The 24,713-nt window shown below is 40.9% G+C and overlaps 2 protein-coding genes across 2 annotated transcripts; both read right to left on the reverse strand.

Moving 5' to 3' along the window:
- Positions 1 to 1,888: 1,888 nt before the first annotated feature.
- czib (CXXC motif containing zinc binding protein) lies at positions 1,889 to 12,072 on the reverse strand. Its single transcript, XM_002931424.5, has 8 exons — positions 11,965 to 12,072; positions 7,778 to 7,861; positions 6,075 to 6,131; positions 5,784 to 5,865; positions 4,962 to 4,993; positions 4,798 to 4,875; positions 3,909 to 3,974; positions 1,889 to 2,188 (listed from the first exon to the last, which is right to left on the reverse strand). The coding sequence occupies exons 1-8, from the start codon at positions 11,968 to 11,970 to the stop codon at positions 2,111 to 2,113; spliced, it is 483 nt and encodes a 160-aa protein (XP_002931470.1). The 5' UTR covers positions 11,971 to 12,072; the 3' UTR covers positions 1,889 to 2,110.
- Positions 12,073 to 16,182: 4,110 nt separating this feature from the next.
- magoh (mago homolog, exon junction complex subunit) lies at positions 16,183 to 22,302 on the reverse strand. The gene is made up of 5 exons (XM_002931425.3): positions 22,131 to 22,302; positions 18,923 to 18,981; positions 17,090 to 17,200; positions 16,921 to 17,003; positions 16,183 to 16,436 (listed from the first exon to the last, which is right to left on the reverse strand). The coding sequence occupies exons 1-5, from the start codon at positions 22,216 to 22,218 to the stop codon at positions 16,337 to 16,339; spliced, it is 441 nt and encodes a 146-aa protein (XP_002931471.1). The 5' UTR covers positions 22,219 to 22,302; the 3' UTR covers positions 16,183 to 16,336.
- Positions 22,303 to 24,713: the final 2,411 nt, after the last annotated feature.

The raw sequence follows: 24,713 nt of genomic DNA on the forward strand, positions 1-24,713 counted from the left end.
CAAAGAATAACTTACCGGTTACTACACATTTAGTTTGGCCAGGCATCTGAATTCTAGTACAATAACCTTTGCTCCAGAGTTGCTCTTTGAATCATGACTGTGTTTTTTAGTTCTCCCTACGTTTTAGTGTTTAGCTACTTTTTTTTCTGCAGCTGATCTTTTTCTCTCTTTTATACACTCTTTCTCCCCCATTTAGACTGCCATTTGTTCAGCCTCATTTTTTGCCTACTTTTCCTCATTATGTTGTACCTTTAATACAGTGTTGCTGTGTGCTCTTGTTTAGTGCACATGCTCTGGCTCTCATATTTGGGGTCCCACAGGGTTCCCTGCCCGGCATATAAGCGAGCAAGCATTCCTATTCCTCTTGTCTTCTTTCATCAGAATAATGGGGCTGACACATGCACAGTTGAGTGAAAAAGCCGGCTTTTTTGTTAAAGCTGAGTTTTTAACATTAGTGTGCATGTGTGAAGGCTGGGCATGTCAGGTAAGCGATTACTGGGGGTGCCTACAATTTTTATCCTTTCTTTTTTAAGCAATAGTGCATGGTGTTAGTAGTTTCACGGTACTCTTCATCAATAAATAAAATGGGAATTGAAAGCCTGAGAAGCCATTTAGATTTCTACAAATGTCTCTTAAGCCTGTTTAACAGGCTGTGCCCTGCATGCAGAGAGCAGCATGTACCCTTTATATGCAAATAATAATTGCATTTAGGTTTATTGATATTTCAAAAATATTAATCCACATAAAGTTCCTGTAATATATTAAGGATATAATCTATGTACATGTGCTGTAATGTAATGAACCCACTGGCAAGTTAAACTTACCAGACTTCCCATTAAAAGCAGTACATAATCAAGGAGGTAAATATGGAATCCTAGTTTCCATTTCCAGATGAGAAAGCAGAATGGTAGAGCACATAATATATTTTTACAGCTCATATTAAAATATATTTTGCCCACATGGGGTTAAGTTTCTCATTGCCCTGAATTCAGATAGGAATGCTGTGCAATAGGGCAACGCCTGGAAAGTGGGCAAATAATGCCCAACAACACAGACTTAAAGCAAATCCATCTCATACCCAGTTAATCGTTCCCCTCTGGTTTTCCAAGTTGTTTATTCTTGGACAAAACAGATTCTTTAAAAAGATAGAGCAGAATGATTTAAGGTGGCCATACACTAGCAGATCCGCTCGCTTGGCGATGTCGCCAAGCGAGCGGATCTTCCCCCGATATCCCCACCTACGGGTGGGCGATATCGGGGAGCATTTAGGTGAAAAAAAAAATAATCCGATCGTTTGGCCCTGGGGCCACACGATCGGATTATGTGGGCGGCAATGGGGCAGTCGGATCGGGGACCGCATCAACGAGCCGATGCGGTCCCCGATCCGACCGGATTTTCTAACCTGGCCGATCGAGATCTGGCCAATTTCAGGCCAGATATCGGTCGGCCAGGCCGCTCTGCTCTCCCCATACACGGGCCGATTAGCTGCTGAATCGGTCCAAGGGACTGATATCGGCAGCTATAGTCGGCCCGTGTATGGGGACCTTAACTGAGAACATGGGATAGATTATGCAAAACAACTGCATCTGTGCCAAACCTGCAGTACGGTAAAAGTGTTCTTTCTTTAATCTGTGCCTAAAGTAGCCAGTAACGTATTAGCAGCCCACTTACAGTACATGCCAGGCTTTGTTATAATTGTAGTGCCCATGTGTATGTAGGTACAGCTGTGAGGCACCAAAGTATGTTGGAATGATGCCCATATCATATTAGCCAAATTCTACCAGACCTCAGTAAGGGAAAATGTATGTGCACTGAACTGAATAACTGCATACAAATCTTCCAGCACATCTCACAAAGTGAATTCTGTACAAAAAGAACACAGACTCTTCTTATTTAGTCATCAGATTGGTGTAATATAACTTTAACAAAATGCATTAACAGCATCAACCTCTTCCTCCATTGCACTGTGTAATACATTATTTAACTTTTCAGTGACTGCTGTACAGTTTGGAAGGTTTAATATAAAAAGCACGTGTTCCATAGACTATAGTAATTGTCACTCAATAACAAATAACATTTCTTTCAACTCTTTCCCAACCAGCACTCCTAATCAGCATTTAGTAAACCTGTGTTCCACCTCGTAGATTCCCACTGATTCCTTTGCCTTTTCATCATAATCCGTCCAGTCCTGGAGAGTAAACAAAGCGATTAGTTTGCTATGACTATTGGAATATAAACCTGCTATTACTCACATATTTTCTCTATTATTAGTGTTACCATTGATAAAACAACTCTGTTCAATCTGCCCCCACTGCACTGGTCCTCCACCCACCTGCAAACCCTGTTTGGAAAATTAACTGAGCTCTAAACTACACAGGAGATTTTGTAGGATGGTGTTGGATCGACAGAACGCATCCTGCAATACAGATGTAGTTGGATTGGTGAAAAAAAATAATGGAACTGATAAAAAATCTGCTGAGCAAACTACATGAAAATATTTGCCCTCCAACACAATACACCTAGTTGGAAGGGAACGCTGCATCTGACAAGATAAAATCTGATTGTGTCTAAAAGACTTCTCCTTTCACTGAAATACATTAAATGTCAGATGTAGATGCAGGAATAAAACACACCATTCCATTGTATCTGACCAGACTTACATTACAGTGGGGGGGGAATCAGATTTTGTACAATCCTACAAATGTTGTGCGGCAACATTTTAAGGGTGCCAGATGAAGTCTGACCCACAAAATCTGATCAAAATCTCTCATGTAGTTTAGCCCTAATGTTCTTGGAGCACTTTTTAAAGGTTTTTCAGACACAAAAACCTCCTTGAGCAGGACACTTGAAAAAACAGGAATCGGAGAGGAAGTACTATGGATAAAGCCAGAGTAGTCCAAGCACGCCCTGTTAATTAAGTGCCCTGCCTTCTGGAGGACAGAGTTTTATACAAGGTCTCCTGTGTCCCTCGGAGATGCCAAAGAAATTACAAATATTGCTTATGAGTTAAGCCACTACTTCAGCGTCATACACAGCATTATCTCCTTGTAGCTTGGTATAAATCACTGGGCAGGAACAGTCCTTCACTGAGTTAGCAGTCCTATAGAAAATGTTGATTGTTGGGGCTCTTTCACATGGGCATTTTCTTATTCAGTTCCTGTGCGGTGGCTTTTTTGTGTGTTCCACCACACAGGAACAGACCTTTGCCTTCTTTATGGTGCACAAAAACACTGAACACTGATAAAATTGGACATACAAAATTTTATCTGTGTTCAGCATTTACATTTGGTCATATGTGGATCAGTAAGCCCCTATGTGGCAATGCATTAGAAGGCACAAAAACCATTGTGCATGGGATCACAAGTTAAAAAAGACATTGAAAAGCTGATAATCACTTCCCAACAACTCTTGGCCTTTTAGCCATAACTGGATAAAACTGAGGGGTTAAAAGCATAAAGACAAAACTAGCATGTTCTTATTTATAGTAAACTGCAGAGCTTAGGTTTCTTATGGCCTGAATACTATTGTCCAGCTCATCCCCTGCAGCTTTTTGCACCAATCAGTTGCAACAACTAGAAGTTGCATGGGCTGAAAGCAGAAACTGTTAAAACACAACATATCTATAAGACTGTAGTGTACTTCAACTGATCCCGATTAACAAGAAGCAAACTGGAAATGCTACTGTCAGAAACCACTCAGAGAATAATGAAAGCTAACTGGGCAAATGTCAGTGATGAGACAGAAACAGTTGTCAGTGCTCTAAATACTGGGCACAAGCAGATTTAATCTGCTAACATTACTTTTGTGGAATTTGTTTAAAAAAATGTTGTTTTGTGACTTTAGTCTGTTAAGAGCTCATGATTGAAAACGTATGCATCTATATCACTGTTACAATGCAAAGCACAAACCTTCTCCTGCAAGTTAATTTCACTGAAAGGGGTCCCTGTTTCTGCTCCTTCCGCAGCAAATCCAGCCTATGAGAGAATTAAAGGGAAACTATGATGACCTAAATACAGTCGCAATTCTTTGTTGCAGTGTTTTCCACTCCCTTTCCTCAAAGCGTTCCTGTAAAGGATAAGGCAAGGTTTAATCACTGGTGGGGACCAAATGTTAGGCACCTCTCTAGTGATTGTAATCACCTACCTTATACCTTGGGCCGGGGTTCCTGTTAGCAGAAAACCCCAGGGTACTTCTGCGCAAGCACCATGGAGTGATACTCATCTGCTTCTTTTTTCTTCAAAATCCCGGGGCCAATGCATGAGCAGTAAAGTGAAAAGGCCAGCAATTTTTTTAAAGTTTGACTCATCACTCTACTGCACTTGCACACCTGGCACGATGAAAGAAGAAGCAGGAATAGGAACGCTTGCATAGAGGTAACCTGGGCTGGTGCAGTTTCTGTTAACAGGACTAATGATGCCCGGGGTATCATGTAAGTGATTACAATCACAGGGGTGCCTAACATTTGGCACCCCCAGTGATTAAAGCTTTTCTAGCCCACATGGGTTGCTATGCTATTGCTTTTTTTATCATTGCAACATTATACAGGTCCTCATTCACCACAAAGACTTAAATCACATGCTACCAATCAAGGTCAGCTTCAGGTATAACACATAAACTTCCTAATGAGGAATAGAATTGCTAAAGGCCATCCTTTAGCAATATATTTAATTGTAAGGCAAACTATAATTTAATGTAGACTGTATTGTTCTTTACATTGTCAGTACACAAAAATGTCTAAATAGCTTGGACAACTTTTGAGATTCAGTTTAAAGGCTGAGTATATGGCATTAATTTTACCTGGGGCTGAAAGTCGACAGGCTCTAGACCTCGACACTCAAATTCCACAATTGTCTTAAATGTTTCACTGTCTTCAGCCTATATAGTGAAGCCAGAAAATACAGAACGCATGTGAAACTTAATTGTAAAAAATGGCAATCAGTGCATTTTTGTGTGGTACTTACATTGTATGGATGCAGTGAGGCAGCCAAGATATCTGAAAGGAGAAAGTGACAAATGAATATGTTGATTATATGAAGGATAAAGTAATTTTATCCCTCTGCATACAAACCTCCATGATTTTCCCCCAGCCCCCACTGACTTCTTTCCCAATGTCCATGCTCTCTCCAGCTCCCAATTATACAGCTACTGATGTGAACAGTACAAGAATTAGTAGGATTAGTAGTCCAACCTGTCCTAGAACCAATAAGGCTGGAAAAAATGCACAAGACATTTTTAATAAACACTGGGCAAATTAGGCACCTGGGCTGTAACCCATGGCAACCAATCAAAAGTCTGATTGCATTGTTATTCCTGCAACTGTCTGGAAAAATGTAATCACTGGTTGCTATGGGCTACTGCTCAGGTGCAAATTTGCCCTGTGTTTATAAATCAGCCCTGTATAATGTTTACATAAGTGAAACAAGTAAAGGTAACACACAGCATTCTAATGGACCAGGAGTTTCAGAGGTAGCATGGTAGATCTTACTTGCTTCTCGGGGGATAACAAGAGTATGGTAGCATCTGCCATGGAAGATCCCTCAGAAGATAATCCCTTAGCATCTTGATCAAGGATATTCTACTCTAATCATATTCTGAATTTGAATAATATATTTTACGAGCCGATGTGGTCCCCGATCGATATCTGGATGATTTCAGGCCAGATGCTGGACGGGCAGGCCCCTACACAGCCGATAATTTGCGGAATCGGTCTAAGGGACCGATATTGGCAGCTACAATCAGCCCATGTATGGCCACCTTTACAGAGGCTGTTATGAGTCACTCACCTATGGAATTTTCCCGGGAGCACAACTTGCACCTTTGAACCATGCTGGCACTACCTCTGCCGCCCTTTAATGGCACGCTATCCTGTAGACAAAATGTATTTTACACAATGCACTTTAGTACTACAAGTAAACTACACATTTTGTTTGAGATACAGAACTGGCCAGAGTGGTTACTGAGGGTCACTTGAGAAATGCTGCCAGCATATATAATTTACACAATATATTATAGCAAAATACAAAGGCATACTTCAAAACATACAGAGACTGCTTTGGTGCCCCTTCCCTACTCACCATAAGCGTGATGTACTGCCATTTGTCTGTTACCTCTCCACAGTTCCCACATTTCAGCTACAGGAAGAAGTGAAGGAGAGAATTGAATTTTACAAATGTTTCATAGATTCACCCATCAGTACACTTACTGTACATACATCATGTCAGTCTCTGCTACAGCTTTATATATCTCATGAATAACAAAGGTTTATTATATGCAGTCAAATTAAACCCACATTTACCTGTGTCATTTCAATGTTGTTCTATTTAATCACATTATAAAACCCAGTGTTTTTAATTCACTGTTTCTTTTACTATTCACATTACCCCCGTCTTTAAAAGGGTATGGGGTATGGGTCACAATGGCAGCCTCCATGAATTGCAGATGATTCAGTACAGCAAGTCTAGCTGTACTTCAAGTCTAACCATGAGGGTCCTAATGTTATATGACATATGACATATGACCCGCATATGTAATAAATAGCACAATTGTTGACCTGGTGCAGTAACCTATAGAGAGAGCTTTGCTTTCAAACAGGTGACCAGCAAATGCTTCCTGGTGATTGGCTGCTATAGGTGATTATACCAGTTGCAAATTTTGCACCATTATAAGATTTGACCTTTTATGTGCACAGTCTTTACGGTGAGAAAAATGCTGTACCTGCAGCTCACATGATATTGTCGGTTTCTTGCACTGGACAACTGCTTTTATAACATTTCATGTATATTCGTTCTGTGCAATTACTTGGCTCTAAAAACAGTACTGAAACAGAACTGATATGCTTAGGATTGGGAATATTATTAACATTTATTTATAAAGCGCCAACATATCCCGCAGCGCTGTACAAAAAGTGGGTTTCATACATTGGACATACAGAGTAACATATAAAGCAACCAATAACCAATACAACAGGTGAAGAGAGCCCTGCCCAAAAAAGCTTACAATCTACAAAAATAAGGAATGCACTTGGTAGCAGCAAACCTAAATGGCATGGCCCTGAACATAGCTTTTATCACCAGGGTTACTTACTAATTAGTGATGTGCGCATCAGAAAAATACTTAACCTGCACTGACCCTTACCTGCAAAATGTTGCCATGACAGGACCTGCACTCACCCAGTACACTTGTCTTTCCACTCTGTACACTGCTTTAGGTTCCAAGACAGCAAAACTTTTGGAGCAGGAGTACTTCCCCAGTCTAACCCACACCCAACCTGAACCTGAAATGGAAACACAAATTTCACCCCTAACCCACCTGACCTATGGGTAAGTCCCTGGGTCCCACTGGTGGGATTGCACATCACACATCACTATTTCTAATGCTCTGATTCAGTTCCCATTAATTATTACACTATTAATTAAGCTTTTAGCTAAGCCATTTATCCGTGCTTCTTGGTGGGTGAGTAATACCACCTCGTTAAAAAAATACTTGATTTAATCATCTTAAATTACTCTTAAATTTGAAAAACTCTACATATACTTTTAGTAAGTGGAGATACATCACACTGAGAAAGATTAGGCAGTACTGCAACCCCATAATGCATCCTGAAGCTTTATAGATCAAATGGAAATCTGTTACGTACCAACCAATATCTGGTGTTTAACAAAACCATACTGAATATTAACAAATTAGTAATTGTAGGATTATTCATAGTTATATATGGCTCCTTATCTTAAAAGGCTGGGACTACCAGCAACAGAATAACAAACATGTAACATCCCACCTTCAGAAACCACCGGAAATCTTCTCCATGTGGCCGCAGCCGAGTTAAGTTTTCCAGAGAGGCTTTGAACTGTAGAGCGAATTTCTGTGAAGAGAAACAAAATATTATTCATTCACATACAAGATGTATCTTAGAAGGAAGGCACTTACTTTATAAGAAATAGAAATATAATTGGCCTTTGGAGCAAAAGTAATCATTGGACTGCAATCACCGTTTCCAGTAAAATCACAATATAACCATGGTTCAAATCAGGTTGCCGTCAGGAATCATGGGGTCTCATGCATGTCAGGCCGTGCCCATGTTCCACCCAATTCCACCCCTATGTAACCAAACCCTGCCCCTTTCATGTAAGTCTGGCCCCAAGCTTCAACTGGGCCCCTGAGAGAACTCCTGTTTTTCTCCACTGATGGCAGCCCTGACTCAGATATTGGCAAGATTAAAGGAACAGTAACACCAAAAAATGAAAGTGTATAAAAGTAACTAAAATATAATGTGCTGCTGCCCTGCACTGGTAAAAGTTGTGTGTTTACTTCAGAAAGTCTACTATAATTTATATAAATAAGCTGCTATGTAGCCATGGAGGCAGCCATTCAAAGGAGAAAAGGCACAGGCACATAGCAGATAACAGATAAAACACTATTGTATTCTACAAAACTTATCTGTTATCTGCTATGTAACCTGTGCCTTTTCTCCTTTTTTCCAGTTTGAATGGCTGCCCCCGTGGCTACACAGCAGCTTATTATATAATTTATAGTAGTGTTACTGTAGCAAACACACCAGTTTTACCAGTGCAGGGCAACAGTGCATTATATTTTTATTACTTAAAAGCTCTTTCATTTTTTAGTGTTACTGTTCCTTTAAGCCTTCAGTTTAGTGATCTCCAAACTGATTTCTAGATTTTGGGAAGGCATCATTTTCTTCTTTTTTCCTCTTCTGAATTTTAAGTATTGTTTATAATGCCACAGAACCACAGGACTTGGCACATTTGTCATAGTATATATCATTTCTTGGGATAAACTGCAAAAAGAAGCAGGACTGTAGGGCTCATAACAATTGTAGGAATCGCTGATATACCATGAAGGATTGAGCATGCAAGCAGGTAGCATATAAAAGTGAGAGAGGTGCCAGTATACCACACTACTGCATTCAACCAAATAGGCCATAGGATTAAGCGGTTTCCTGCTGCCTACTTTATTAGTGCTGTGACACCTTTCAGGCACATACGCCCTTTCTCAAGCAGGTTTACTAAACATGGAGAGCATTAAACTGTATCCCTTCACGCATACACCTTTGCTCTGCTATGACTGTGTCGAGAAATCAAATGCCACTCATGGACCATACAGTGTAGTCATAGCTGCATAGCTTGTGTGTGTGTCTGTGTGTATAACACCAATACAAACTAGTTTTGTACTCATTTATTTTAAGTGAAAACAGAGCTCAACAAAACTCCAGTATGATAGAGCTTAAAAAAACAGTCCCAGAATGCCCATTCCCAGTGCCCCCATCCAGACACCAAATTATCGATATGCCACAAGATAACAGGAACTCTGGTGTCAAAGTAATTTAAGGGTGAGTAATAGGTTTCCTCTCACTGAAATGTACAGAAAATGTTCCACTAGGACATGAACAGGCCAAACAGAGCAGCAAAGCAACCAATTTATATAGTACACGTGTGCTTTTGGTGTCACTATTCTACACTGCTACAATAATGACACCTTCTCTTGCATACTAAAGGTGAATGCCACTGCAGCTACCATGAAGTGTGACAGACCAGTGATCTTTCTCCTCTCTATAAGGGAATGGGCTGTACTTCACCTTGCATACAGTTCCCAACACCTTAGTGAATATCCCTATAATATAATACCAACTTTTACCAAGGAAATAATCTCTAACTGAAATCCAGGTAACGCTTATGATTTAACTATATTTTCCCTTAGTAAGACCCAGTGTGTATATGTCAGTAAGCCGCCTTAAAGGGGACCTGTCACCTTAAGAAATAATTCCAAATTTTTTTCTATTGTGTTTGTCAAGAAAAATAAACTTTACTTACACTATATAAATTATTTGAATCTTATTTTCTTCAGCCTTTCGCAATTGCAGCAAGCAGGCAGGGGCCATTTTGTGGACACTGTTATCAAAGCAGGCATTGCATCCTGCCAAAATCTTATTTCTGTGCCAGTATGGGGGGACCTGATGTCCATATCCATGCACTGGTTACACAATTACATGGTGAGGAGGGAATGTAAGGAGTGCAGCAACATTTAAAAAGTTCTGAATTGAAAATGAAAGTAACTGTCTGCCCCACCTCTATGCCTAAGGCATAGAGGCGGGGCAGGCAATATATGATTGACAGCTGGGATTTTTAAATGCTTTTATAATGGGTATGGATGTGGTAATAAAAAAATGATTTGGGGTTTCATGTTTAATTTGAAAAGGGCTTTTATTATACAGATTTTTATGTCTGGGTGACAGGTCCACTTTAAGGTCCTCATACACGGGCCGACTATAGCTGCCGATATCGGTCCCTTGGACCGATTCGGCAGCTAATCGGCCCGTGTATGGGCAGAACAGAGCTGCCTGGCCTGAAATTGGCCAGATCTCGATCGGCCAGGTTAGAAAATCCGGTCGGATCGGGGACCGCATCGGCTCGTTGATGCGGTCCCCGAACCGACTGCCCCATAACCACAAATGTAATCCGATCATTTGGCCCCAGGGCCAAAACGATCGGATTATTTTTTTTTAAGTTACTTGCTACCTGATATCGCCCACCCGTAGGTGGGAATATCGGGTGAAGATCCGCTCGCTTGGCGACATCGCACCTTAAATCAATGCAGTGCTTGGTGCAAAGGGCAATTTTCAGATGCAAGTCTGCAAATTGCTTGCAAGTTGCAACGGAATAAATTTTCACAGGATTTGTGCTAGAATGGGGTGCAGTGGTAACAAAGGCATTCAGTTCTTGGTGCAGGGAAGTACTGCATATAGACCTGCAAATAGAACCTGGTGTGTTCAAACTAACAGTAATTCCATGGTTACCCTTGTATCAATGCGCTTGGTGCAATTCAGTAGTGTCTATATACAACCTGTAAATGGAATCCTTGACATCCAAGCTGGCATCAATTCCAGGGTTACACACATGTAATTCAACAGACCTGACCAGGGATAAAAAATCCTTGCAAGTTGTGTTACATCCTTTTCATTTTCCTGCCCAGTTTACTCAGTTGGGCAAAACTACTGGAAGAAAGGGACTGCCAGCAAGCATCAGAAATCCTGTCAGATGTCTGTATATTATTTATTTGGAGGCTTTATTTCAATCACTTCTGAACACCATGACTTCCTCAGAAAGCAGCGCTCATTAAGTATCCTTTGACTGAATAATGGGCATCAGTTTACTGACGATTGGCCCAGGGCCACTGAGCTTATATTTGGTTGAAGCCAGTGGTGCAACTATAGAGAAAGCAGCCCCCACAGTCCCAGGCTGGACCGTGGGGTCTGCTTCCTCTATAGCCATTCTACTTGGCAAAGTTATGCACACCCGTTGCTTAATATTTGTATAGGGCACACATAAAGATTTTCTTCGGTACGCCATTGGTGTAGGCCCAGCTATCCTAGTATTAGGGGCCCGGGAGTAATAATAACAGCTTTGCCTGTAACATAAAACCAAGGAGACAGGCAATCTGCAGAGCTGTCGACCAACCCCATGTCATGAGGAAGATGATGATCCACTCTAGGCCTTTTTGAGATCTTATTTCAAGGGTTTCAAGCCTAAAAAAAACAGGACTGGATCATTATCTCCCTCATGACAATGGGTTGGTCGACAGCTCTGAATGTGGCAAACACCAGGCACCAGTGCTTTATATTGGGCATGTATGGGGCTGTTTGAATTTCAGTCCATGGACTGGGAGTTTGAGGGTTCCCTATCACAGCTGAATGATCATTTTTGTATTGAAAAACATACAGGCAACAAATTATCCTTTATAAAAACTTCAAGCACACTCCGCTGTATTTATACTCTCAGGGACCGGGACTAGCATGTTATTTTTGCAATAACGTACACCGTCACTTGTCGCAGCAGACAAAGTAAAATGTTGTCAACTTCATCCAACACATCAGCGGTATACACTCGCATCACCGCATTAATGTAAAGCGAGAAACCCCACAGAATGCCTCAGACCATGCTCAGAACTTACCACCATGACGTCACACCCACCCTGCTTTACGACGCGTGTCACTGACGCATGCGTACTGCAAATGCGTGTCAGCGGTCACGTGGTACAAACATCGAATGCAAGGCCAATAGCAGGGCGGTTATTGCTAATGCCACGTACTGGTGCGAGATCAATAAAAGCAGAGCAAAGCCAGGAGAGATATTCTGTTGCTGAAATGTATTAAATCCTGCGCTCACTGGTTTGACTTCTTAGTGAGAGACAGAGCTCTCCATCAGCGTGGCACAGGCGATGACAATATAAATGCGTTATAATAAATACATACATATATATAGGCTGTATCAGTTTCTTAAATCGAAGAGTAACTTATCGAAAAGGACAAGTTAGGGGATGCCGTTACCACGTAATACATAGAGAAAATTATAGCATCTCAATTTATTGTGTTAATTGGAAAGTTGGTTTCTTATTCAGCCAGTTTCTGTGTAGTGCCTTGGCTTGAAGTTGGTTCGTATTCAGTCGGTGAATAAGAAACGGATGTTTTAAAGAATTAGATGACCTGAGGCCATAGATTTAAAAGTACACATTCATAGGCAGGGTTGTCCTACATAAATTACAGATTGTTTCAGCGTGGCCGGAATGGGTCTGGGCAGGAAAACTGTCACCAAAGTGGCCTTGGTTTCTTATACAGTCCGATGAATAAGTAATGATATAAAAGGGTTAATCGATCTTGGGCGACTGATTTAAACATGTAAATTTGCAGCCAGGGATGTGCCGCATTGTATGCAGCCCATTCCAGCCTGGCCCAAAATGGTTCTGAGCAGGAAAAGTGGCTTCAAAGTTGGCATCTTTGTAATTATGCCTATTAAAATAATTAGCAGGGGAGCTGAAGGGGTTAAAGGAACAGTAACACCAAAAAATGAAAGTGTATAAAAGTAATTACAATATAATGTACTGTTGCCCTGCATTGCTACAACTGGTGTGTTTGCCTCAGAAAGACTACTATAGTTTATATAAGTAAGCTGCTGTGTAGCCAAGGGGGCAGCCATTCACAGGAGAAAAGGAACAGGTTACCAAACAGACAAACCTCCATTATATGGGGCTTATCTACTAGTTATCTGCTATGTAACCTGTGCCTTTTCTCATTTTTTCCAGCTTGAATGGCCGCCCCCATGGCTACACAGCAGCTTATTTATATAGTAGCTTTTCTGTAGCAAAAACACCATTTTTTTTTGCAGAGCAACAGCACATTATATTTTAATTACTTTAAAACACTTTAATTTTTTGATGTTAGTGTTCCTTTAAATGAACTTGGGCCAATGTTTTTAACCAGTCACCACCTAAACCACCTTTACACACCACCACCAGGCTGCACCTGCACCCAATAGTCCACCCGGTATAGTGGGGGCATATGGAAACACACAGGGCAGCATAGGGCAGGCAGAATATGGCACACACAGGCAGGGCAGGCAGAGTATGGCACACACAGACAGGGTAGGGCAGGAAGAGTATGGCACACACAAGCAGGGTAGGGCTGGGAGAGTATGGCACACAGGCAGGGTAGGGCAAACAGAGTATGGCACATAAAGGCAGGGTAGGGCTGGGAGAGTATGGCACACAGGCAGGGTAGGGCAAGCAGAGTATGGCACATACAGGCAGGGTAGGGCAGGCAGAGTATGGCACACAAAGACAGGGTAAGGCAGGCAGAGTATGGCACACACAGGCAGGGTAGGGCAGGCAGAGTATGGCACACACAGGCAGGCTAAGGCAGGCAGAGTATGGCAGGCTGAGTATGGCACACACAGACAGTACTCTGTGTGCCCTATGCTGCCTGTGTGTGCCATACTCTGTTTGCCCTACCCTGCCTGTGTTTGCCATACTCTGCCTGCCCTATGCTGCCTGTGTGTGAATTTTTAAATTGTCATTATATGGTCCCTAAGGTGTGTAATTATATGCTGGGGGTTGCTGTACTATCCACAGGGGAGGAGGAGGTGGTATATGGATTTAAGGGTATGTTTTAATAATATAATTCTTTCACATATGAATGAATGGTGATATTCTTACACCAACCATTTGGGTTTTTGCTGTGCTACTACCATTAATGTGGGTATGGTCTTAAAAGCTCTTGTGATAACATGGGTGTGGTGTAAAAAAAAAAAAAAAAAAAAAAAAAAAAAAAAAAGGAGTGGTCAAAACTGGCTTCCATTATCGTCCCTCCACCATGTAGACCAGAAAAATTCTGACCCTCAGTACTACAGAAATTGGACAGCACTGCTGTAAAATATAAGCTTTACATTGGGTCTCTTTCCTTTGCATCAGTGTAAATGTATTGGCATCTCTTTGGGTTTCCCTGCAGCGTTGGTTGGCACCTTATGTTACCACCTGAGGTAACAATTAAATACAAAGAGTTTGTATTTTTTATTTTTACATATCTACAGTTTCCTTATTTCACCAAATAGGTAAAATAAAATTCCCCGCAGCCGCTCCATCTCATTCTTGCCTAAACAGCAAGAATTGCTTTTAAATGGTCAATAAGGGGGAATTATAATAAAAATGAAAATGTAATATCAGCTTCAAATTTTTGTCATAAAAAGACTTGAGTATCAATTTCAGTTATTTGCAGTTTCTGAGAAATCAAAATTACTCTTCTGTATTTGCTCCTTCCAATAGTCTGTAGCTCACTCGAATCCCTTGAATGACTCCTTAAGAAATTGATGAACTGGGGCATCTGACATTAATTTTAAGGCAATGGGGATTCTGACTGGCAAAGAGCCCTGGCACACTGGCAATCAAATTCACATAAAGTAGCGTTCACATATATGTCCTGAATCTATCAAATCACTCATTAAATTATTAATAAATTACCAATGTAATAATTAATTTATTTTCATATTTAGCAGGAAAATGTACATACAGAGAGAGCAGACAACAGGCAGTGTTCTTTAGCTGTGCAGGCAGCTGTCTGCTAGCAGTTAGGCACTCACCTTTAGCTAGTGCAGTAGGGACATCATATGACATTCTCTGAAAGCAAACATCTGATTGGTTGCTTTGTGACACATAAGCACTTATATTATATTTGTTCCCTATACCAAAATTTCCAAGTCCAACCCACCCCCTATCCTCTTCTTAATAGTACAGCCCTACAGCTTTGGCAGGTGTTGGTACAGCTTCTCAAGCCTGTACAGGATGTAACCCAGTTCTAATCTGACCCACAAAGTGGTTTCTAGTAGGTTCCCAAAACACTGGAGTTCAGCGAGCTTGTCCCAAACATAGGAGGCTCCTTGCATTGGGGGTGCCAGATCTGCACTCAGGATGAGCTTAGGGGAAAAGTCCTAGAAATGCGAGAAATTGCTGTGACATTAGAGGAAGCTGCACCCCAAATTGCTGAAAGGATTAGCTTTACAAAACTTGGTATATATTGTAATAATACCATCTTCTTAATGGTGCACAATGATCCTATTACAGGCCAAACCTTAGGTGCCAGAGCACTAGGGAAAGGTTCAGTCCAAGGTGTCCAATTAGAGTCTGAACTGTAGTTACTGTATCCATAAGAAGCAGAGCTAAAATGCCAGAGCAGGTCTTAAAACACCATACAAAATATCCTATCCTACCAAAGAGGCAGAATGCATGACCAGGGTCTGAAACATGGAGACTGCTGAGGGGTGCAGTAGAACTTTAGTGATAGTGTAATAAATTTTTTTAAAAAAAATATAAATATGTAAAATCAGAGCGGGCAGAACATGGTTATATTCAAACACGGGGGCAATGCCATATAGTTTGTCATAACTATCAAAAGCCATAAATTTAATTAGATATATACTCTACCATGTAATATTGCTCAAACTACTCTATTTTTTTTATTCTTCAATGTATACTTATATTAACACTTTTCACAGTGCCAATAACATGTGTACTCTGAAGGGGGCCTGCTGATTAGCCTGAGCGAGTAACCCAGGAAGAACAGTTCAAACTTATTTTACTAAACCAGGAAGACCCTCTCGAAGCTTTCCTGCTTAATTGTAAAATTGTAGCCTCACAAGCAATAGCTTTTTGGCTGCCTGGGCCACCAACACCCCATTTTAAATGTGGAAAAGCCAGAAAAGGAAGGAAAATCTAAAGGTTTCTAGTGATGACATTTAATAAAATAGTAAAAGTTTATGTAAAGGTGAACTGTCCTTAAGATATGTGGAGGAGGGGGGGGGGGTGATAAAGGACACAAACATTTTACATAAAATACAAATGTGATTATGGTTGTTTTAGAAACATTTTATTAAAGTCTGTCAAATCTGTAGAAATAAAACCATAACATCCAACATAAAAAACCTCAGATGCACAATCTAGTATAAGGAAAATAATATACACTCCCATCCATAAAAAGAAAAAAAAGAGACCCATTCCATTAGATGGGTTTAATCTTGAAGTGAAGTCCAATCAAACTGAAAACCAAACACTTCAGGTCCTGAACCAAATAGTAGAATACTCTCAACCCCTCTGGATCTCTGAAAAAAAAAAAAAAAACCCAATTACTTATTTGAGAGAGATAAAGAATGAAAATGCTGTTAACATGCTACTGTATGCCCCAAGGTGCCTTACCAAATGGCATATTTAATCTTAAAGGCTCAGCATCAAACAGGGCCTGAGCTGCACATAATTGTTATATATTTTTGCAAAGTCTACAGTTTGTTATTTCTTCTTAATAAGAGCAAACAGGAACTGAAACTTTCATAGCTGGTCCTTGAAAGGGAAACATTAATAGTGCAGCAATAAGCCCCTGCACAATGGACTGCTTGTCTCAACTAACTCACAAGGAACAAACAGAATAGCTTTCATTTCCCGGTTTAGTTCAAGTAATAAAAAGACATGCTTTTTTCATAATTAAATCAATCAGTATGTTGAGCAAAAGTTCTAATCATTGGCACTCATAAAACTGGGGAAAAGCAGCCTGGAAAAAATGTAAATGATGGTGTAGAATAAATCACTCACTTAGACTGATTCACATCGATAAGAGATCCGATTTTGGATGTAGTAAAAGAAATGTGCTCATCTCCAATAACGATCTCCAGCTCCTGGATTAAGTATATAAATCAGGGTTAGGCAGATGAATAAGAATAAAGGCACGTATCAGAAGAAAATACTTGGTAGAATATCATACCTGACGTCCTACTCTATCAGGGGGCGGCCACAATGCATCATCTTCTTTTGTGATCTCACTGTCATCTATTATCCTTTTTAATTCTTCCATTACACTTTTGTGTACATAGGCCTGGCAAGACAAATACAAACACTTAAAACACATTTTAGAAACGCAGCAGCTGTTCAATATCAGTAGGAATTTACACAGGTTTCTGTGGATGCAGAGACAAGTCTACGTCCAGACAAGGATTAGACCTACGCCTTCCAGACAGAGGAAGCAGGAAAATGGGTGAGATACATAATCTGAAACATGATGGGGTACACGAGATGACGATAGCTGCGGGAAATAAAGAACGCACCGAAATGGCAGATGGGCAAAAAAGCAAAACAAATGAAAACAAGTAAGGAAAGATCCCTAGTAAGTATTCTCTACATCAATGTTCCCCAACCAGTGGCTTGGGGGCAACATGTTGCTCACCAACCCCTTGGATGTTGCTCTCAGTGCCCCCAAACCAGGTAGTTATTTTTGAATTCCTGGCTTGGGGGCAAGTTTTGGTTGAATAAAAACAAGATTTACTACCAAATAAAGCCTCCTGTAAGCTGATAGTGTGCATAGAGGAACCTAATAGCCAATCATAGCCCTTATTTGGCACCTCCATGAACTTTTATGATGCTTGTGTTGCTCTCCAAGTCTTTCTACATTTGACTGTGGCTCACGAGTAAGAAAGGTTGTGGACCCCTGCTCTACATAGTCTCCAACTACACAATGGATCGCATACTAATTTACATAGCCCGTTGATTTTTTTCCTCCACTTACATAAAACCCATCACAACACTCCTCCACACATTTAACCCCCCTGTCTTCCTTTTGCCCTACTATTTTACCACAATCTCCACAAGTACCACTTGCCATCTTGCCAGTAACCTTTGGAGTTCTCCACAAACTTTGCTAGTCAGGTTAACAATAACAATGTTGTTCCTACCTGCAGTTTAAAGACATATGACAGACACAGCGCAAAGGGGCATTGAAAGTTGTGGGAGAAGAGTTGTGCTTTAGGCCAGTTTGCATAATGCGAGGTAGGTAATATTAAAGGAACAGTAACAACAAAAAATGAAAGTGTATAAAAGTAACTAAAATATAATGTGCTGCTGCCCTGCACTGGTAAAAGTTGTGTGTTTACTTCAGAAAGTCTACTATAATTTATATAAATAAACTGCTATGTAGCCATGGAGGCAGCCATTCAAAGGAGAAAAGGCACAGGCACATAGCAGATAAAACACTATTGTATTCTACAGAACTTATCTGTTGTTATCTGCTATGTAACCTGTGCCTTTTCTCCTTTTTTCCAGCTTGAATGGCTGCCCCCGTGGCTACACGGCAGCTTATTATATAAATTATAGTAGTGTTACTGTAGCAAACACACCAGTTTTACCAGTGCAGGGCAACAGTGCATTATATATTACTTTAAAGCTCTTTCATTTTTTAGTGTTACTGTTCCTTTAACAGCATACAACCCCCTCACTTTTACCTTTGCTTTATTAGCAGTCCTTTATGCAAGGGGGATTATCTGCGCTATAGTAATCTAATTATCTACCCCTGCAGGAAAAAGACTGGCCTTCTCCAAACCAAGAACAGCTTGGCATTACAAGAACTGAGAATTACATTTCCCCCCTAAATTCATTATTTGCAATTACAGATGGACATTTTTTACCTAATGGCTGTGGCACATTTATATTTCTGGTCCTCGTAATAGCATAGCTGTGATTACCAACAGGTAAATAAAGGTAAATGGGGGTGGGGCGTCTACTCTTCAGACAGAACAAAATAAAATAGTATTTACTACAAACTTACCTCCTTCCTGATCATAACATCATTCTTATAATTGCTGTTGTTGGCATAACGAAGTTTTCCTGTAAGAAAACAAAGGAAAACCTCAACTTTAACATCATATTAACTTTCAAAAGAGGGTGTATGATACTAAATTGATATATTACTTTTTTGTGAGGGAACCTGAATGCAAACAGTGAAACAAGCTACATGCTTGAAACACTTTAATGAGTAAGCCAACTAAATTAGTATGCATGTATACATTTATATAGTGCTTCTGTATAAGCAGTGCTGTACATAATTATAATACATATATATAATAGTTCTTTATAATACTATGATTTCTTGCTAGTAGGTGCCAATCCTTTTCAACTATGTACCAGATCTAACAGAGGCCTGGGAGCGTGCGTGAATTAACTTTCACACAGATCACTTGCCATAGTGATTAAAGGAACAGTAATAACCAAAAAATGAAAATGTTTTAAAGTAATTAAAATATAATAAACTGTTGCTGTGTAACAGTTGTTTGTTTGCTTCAGTAAGACTTCTATAGTTTATATAAAGAAGCTGCTGTACACATGAGGGCGTATGTACCTTATCCGCGCTCCAAAAAAAAAAAAAAAAAAAAAAAAAAACAAACCTTAACTTATCAATTTTCTTAGTGTGCATCTACGAGCTGCCTTCCTCTATCTAATCCATAAAGTGCTTCCAATATTAACCCCTAAGAGTTGGCACTCACAAAACACTACTTGTGGTAAAATCAATTTATTTTTATTTCAAAATCAATGATTAATAAAAAAAACCGTGACATATAGTTCATACAATATAGATAAAAATAAAGTGCATATTTTCTATTTCACACATTAAATAGGAGTAGGTATTTACAGCATCGATTGTTAACAGTAAAATAATCAGAGAGCGATTGGTTAAAACAGATGAGTTGCGGCTGATAGGTTAATCAATTAAAATCACGTTCCAAGTTCATTATAAAAAACATTTTTTTTAGAACATGATATTGCCGATAAATTACCCAATCAGTTAGAATCAAATTCCTAGTTCATTAAGTGTAAGGGGAAATGAAATATATCAGACCCTCAATTCAAACAGGGTTCTCATAGTTCAAACTACAGATGTACTACAAATAAACAGCAGTACCGCTAGGCTTATTCAAGTCCCACTGTGAACAACAGGGACATTCAGCAAAGGGAATAGTATTTAAAATGCACTATAGTATACTAATTATTGTTACTACTATTAGACAGTACACACAATAAAATGATATAGCGTTTATTAAAACTACGTATCCGCGGGGTTGCCCGCACCCCAATATATACAATAGAGACCTATGGCTAAAAACGCTACTACGCAGCACACTCAATTGTGCCAGTTGCTAGCTCTAATAATAAAGGTTAGGGTGGGGGCCTCCTAAGGAGCTTAACCGCATACAAACAACCCCCCTAGTCCTGGCCGGGAACTTACTACACTGTTGCTGTTTGGAAAAGGCGCCCTTCCAATAAGAGAGACCTGGAGCAGTTTGCAAAGGAAGAGTGGTCCAAAATTTCCAGTGAGAGGTGTAAGAAGCTTATTGATGCTTATAGGAAGTGACTGATTTCAGTTAATTTTTCCAAAGGCTGTGCAACCAAATATTAAGTTACAGGTGCTTTATTTGGTAGTAAATCTTGTTTTTATTCAACCAAAACTTGCCCCCAAGTCAGGAATTCAAAAATAACTACCTGGTTTGGGGGCACTGAGAGCAACATCCAAGGGGTTGGGGAGCAACATGTTGCCCCTGAGCCACTGGTTGGGGATCACTGGTGCAGAAACTCTGGATTGGTTAAAAGAACAGTAACACCAAAAAATTAAAGCTTTACAGTAATAAAAATATAATGCACTGTTGCCCTGCACTGGTAAAACTGGTGTGTTTGCTAGAGTAACACTACTATAATTTATATAATAAGCTGCTGTGCAGTCCCGGGGGCAGCCATTCAAGCTGGAAAAAAGGAGAAAAGGCACAGGTTACATAGCAGATAACAGATAAGTTCTGTAGAATACAATAGTGTTTTATCTGTTATCTGCTATGTGCCTGTGCCTTTTCTCCTTTGAATGGCTGCCTCCATGGCTACATAGCAGTTTATTTATATAAATTATAGTAGACTTTCTGAAGTAAACACACAACTTTTACCAGTGCAGGGCAGCAGCACATTATATTTTAGTTACTTTTATACACTTTCATTTTTTGGTGTTACTGTTCCTTTAAGAGGCAGCCAAATAAAGCTATTATGGGAGGGGGGGGGCAGGACACTCAAGTTAATATGCAACTAATTTAAGTCTGCATCTTTTATGTAAGGATGCTCCTGCAATCAACATGATGCATGAAAAGTTTAACTGGTCATAAAATAAGCATTTTCCCTTTTCAGAAAAACTTGCAGCAGCAAAACATAATGAGCATAGTTTTGGATAATAGGGAGAGGCTGCGAACAGATATGAGAAAAAGGAAAGAAAAGTCTTATTATAACTACAGCAGATATAGAACTAAACACACAGTAGAGCCGAGATCTCAGTAAATGCACTGCTCTCTCTAGCTCTAGCCCCCCCTCTCTAGCTCTAGTCCCCCCTCTCTAGCTCTAGTCCCCCCTCTCTAGCTCTAGCCCCCCCTCTCTAGCTCTAGTCCCCCCTCTCTAGCTCTAGCCCCCCCTCTCTAGCTCTAGCCCCCCCTCTCTAGCTCTAGTCCCCCCTCTCTAGCTCTAGCCCCCCCTCTCTAGCTCTAGCCCCCCCTCTCTAGCTCTAGCCCCCCCTCTCTAGCTCTAGTCCCCCCTCTCTAGCTCTAGTCCCCTACTCACTGCTCCAGTCTCCCCGCACACACAGTAGTACCGAGGGGCGAGCTGAGCCAGCAGTTCCCTGTACCGCGTAGAAAGTAACCACCGCCATATCTGTTTGCTTTTCCATCAACTGCAATTGCCTATTCTCGCGTTAGTTAAAGTATAGAAGAAACCCAAGTCCCGCCAACTACTTAACCTTCCAATTCCATGTCGGGAGGCAGCTTACTATACGGTGCAGTTAAGCGTTGTTAATCTGTAGTGCGCGCTTTCCTATACTGATTTGAGAATGGGAGCCGATGGCAGCACCACGTTCCCTCTTGCTTGTGAGGCCCGCCACCCTCCAACATTAAATACTCCTTTTAGCCCGCCACTGTCTCCTCCGGCAGTGTTATGGCCCCTTCCCTCATACTTACCGTCAGGCCGAAACTCGAACTCTAAGAACTCGTGGCCAAATTTGCCTTTGTGTCCGACATAATAGCGGAGGTAGAAGTCGCTCCCCATGTTACCGGTCGCGCTACTGTATGACGACGACTCGTGACGGCGCCTAATAATACGTCATTGATTATGCGCGAACATAAGACGTTTCGCTTCCTAGACGCTTTAACTGGGAGGAACGTACCAATCAGATGTGCCGGTTATCTAGTTTCAGCCAATAGTCGCACACCGCTGATAAGGCCGTTTGTATTGTTATCTGACTGATTTATTAAATGGGGAGCTCGATACGAGAATAAAGAAATATATTGGAGCCCATGAAAGTAGGTTCTTAGCATAATGAAGGCAATGTAGGGAATTAATAGTTGTATGTATGTGGTTTATTACATACCTCCCAACATTTTAAAAATGGAAAGGGATAAAAATAAATGCTGCCTGTGGTATATATATATTTTTGACCACCCCCATTTTTGCAATCACAACCCCTAAATACCACTCCCATTTGACTAAATTTGGCAGGTTATTTAAAGTTTGAACACATTTCTGGGGGGTTTGGGGTCCTGTTTTATGTGTTATTACAGTTTTAGTGAAAAGCTGAAATTGCCCTTTAAGCTGCAAGTCTCAGTTCCCCTAAAGGTGGCCACACATGGCGATTGTAGGTTTTGTACGATATTATCGGTGCGTGTATGGCCAGCTTAAGAGACCTGTTTAGCTTATTAGTTACAATTGTATCGCAGTGCAGGGGGGGGGGGATTTTTAACCTTTCTGTACTCTCTGCCAAAAGCCCACTTATTTAATTAAAAACGAGAAACAAGCTCACAATCTTAGAGAGTGCATAACTTAGAGAAAAAAATAGGAGGATAGTAAGTGCTGCAGATTACAATGGTTGATGCTCCAATGTAAAGGTGGCCATACACCAGTGATCCCCAACCAGTGGCTCCTGGGCAACATGTTGCTCACCAACCCCTTGGATGTTGCTCTCAGTGCCCCCAAACCAGGGAGTTATTTTTGAATTCCTGACTTGGGGGCAAGGTTTGGTTAAATAAAACCAAGATTTACTACCAAATAAAGCCTCCTGTAAGCTGATAGTGTGCATAGAGGCTGCCTAATAGCCAATCACAGCCCTTATTTGGCACCTTCATGAACCGTTATGATGCTTGTGTTGCTCTCCAAGTCTTTTTACATTTGACTGTGGCTCACGAGTATGAAGTAGGTGTAGAACAAAATTTTCTAACCTGGCCGAATGTGTAATGCTGCTTCATTTAAAGACTGCATTAGCACCAACACAAGTGAAAGAATAGAAAAACTCCATGCTATTTAAACCTTCTTTGTGCTCCAGAATGTGTTAGTTTTTCCTGTATCTGGCTGGGGGAGACAAACCCCTAACCTGAGGGTTAGTCATGTAAGTTAGGGAATGCCAGCAGCATATGGTGCCCTCCCCTATGGTGTGAGGTATAGAGCACAGCAAAATCCTGACAAAAGTGCTGGGAAAATGAGCTTTAAGAATCTAAATATCATGCCCCTTATTGCTTTAGCTGGGACACTTACCCCCCATGTTTCACAGTTTCCTGTTGGATACATAATTAGTCTGTTGCTTTAACTGTTCTACTCTCTTTCTTACTTGATAAAAGACCATATTGGGTCATATATATTCTCTGTGCATATATAAGACATGAACATGTGTGTGTGTGTGTATATATATATACACACACATACACACATACATAAATGATGGCACACCGCTACATATCATACCTGGAGTGGGAAACGGTATGTCGGCTGTTCATGCTATTTTAAATATACGTTTTTACTTTTATCACAAGAAATCCCAGTGTTGCTGGTCTTTTTTTATACTATACAGCAGTGCTGTCCAACTGGCGGCCTGCGGGCCCCCTCTGTGTGGCCCCCCACCTGTCTGGCTGCTTTGATGGCTTACTCTTGTGTAAGCTTTAAATGGTATCAGTGCTGTGGTTAACTGCCCCCCTGCATGGTTCTCACCTCAGATTCAGGCTGTAATCAGGCTGTTTTGTTTAAATATGTAATCCCCTGTGTTGTTCACACCTTTTAATCTCTGCATTGTAGCCTGCAGTGTTCACACCTCAGGCTCAGGCTGTAATCATCCCCATTGTTCCCCTGTTCACACCTCAGACCCACAAATAATCCCACAAATAGTCCCTGCACACAGGCCAAGTATGGCACAAACCAGCCAAGAATGGCACACACAGTCAAAGTATGGCACATGCAGGCAGGGTAGGGAAGGCAGAGTATGGCACACACAGGCAGGGTAGGGAAGGCAGAGTATGGCACACACAGGCAGGGTAGGGAAGGCAGAGTATGGCACACACAGGCAGGGTAGGGAAGGCAGAGTATGGCACACAGGCAGGGTAGGGAAGGCAGAGTATGGCACACACAGGCAGGGTAGGGAAGGCAGAGTATGGCAGGTTTGCTGTACTACAACCATTAATATGGGTGTGGTCATGTGATAACATGGGTGTGGTTTCGAGTGGGTGCGGTTTCAAAAAGGGGAGTGGCCAAAACTGGCTTCCATTATCGGCCCTCCACCA

The sequence above is a fragment of the Xenopus tropicalis genome, chromosome 4 (genome assembly GCF_000004195.4).
Source record: "Xenopus tropicalis strain Nigerian chromosome 4, UCB_Xtro_10.0, whole genome shotgun sequence".
Lineage (NCBI taxonomy): Eukaryota > Metazoa > Chordata > Amphibia > Anura > Pipidae > Xenopus > Xenopus tropicalis.

Excerpts from the sequence above, each read along its gene's own strand:
- czib (XM_002931424.5), bottom strand. Across the intron at positions 4,876-4,961 it reads CCTCACTGCATCCATACAAT|GCTGAAGACAGTGAAACATT; the intron begins GTAAGTACCACA and ends TTCACTATATAG. Across the intron at positions 3,975-4,797 it reads CTGTCGACTTTCAGCCCCAG|GCTGGATTTGCTGCGGAAGG; the intron begins GTAAAATTAATG and ends ATTCTCTCATAG.
- magoh (XM_002931425.3), bottom strand. The coding sequence starts at position 22,218 with ATGGGGAGCGACTTCTACCTCCGCTATTATGTCGGACACAAAGGCAAA. Across the intron at positions 17,201-18,922 it reads ATGTTATGATCAGGAAGGAG|GCCTATGTACACAAAAGTGT; the intron begins GTAAGTTTGTAG and ends TTGTCTTGCCAG. Across the intron at positions 17,004-17,089 it reads CTGATAGAGTAGGACGTCAG|GAGCTGGAGATCGTTATTGG; the intron begins GTATGATATTCT and ends TACTTAATCCAG.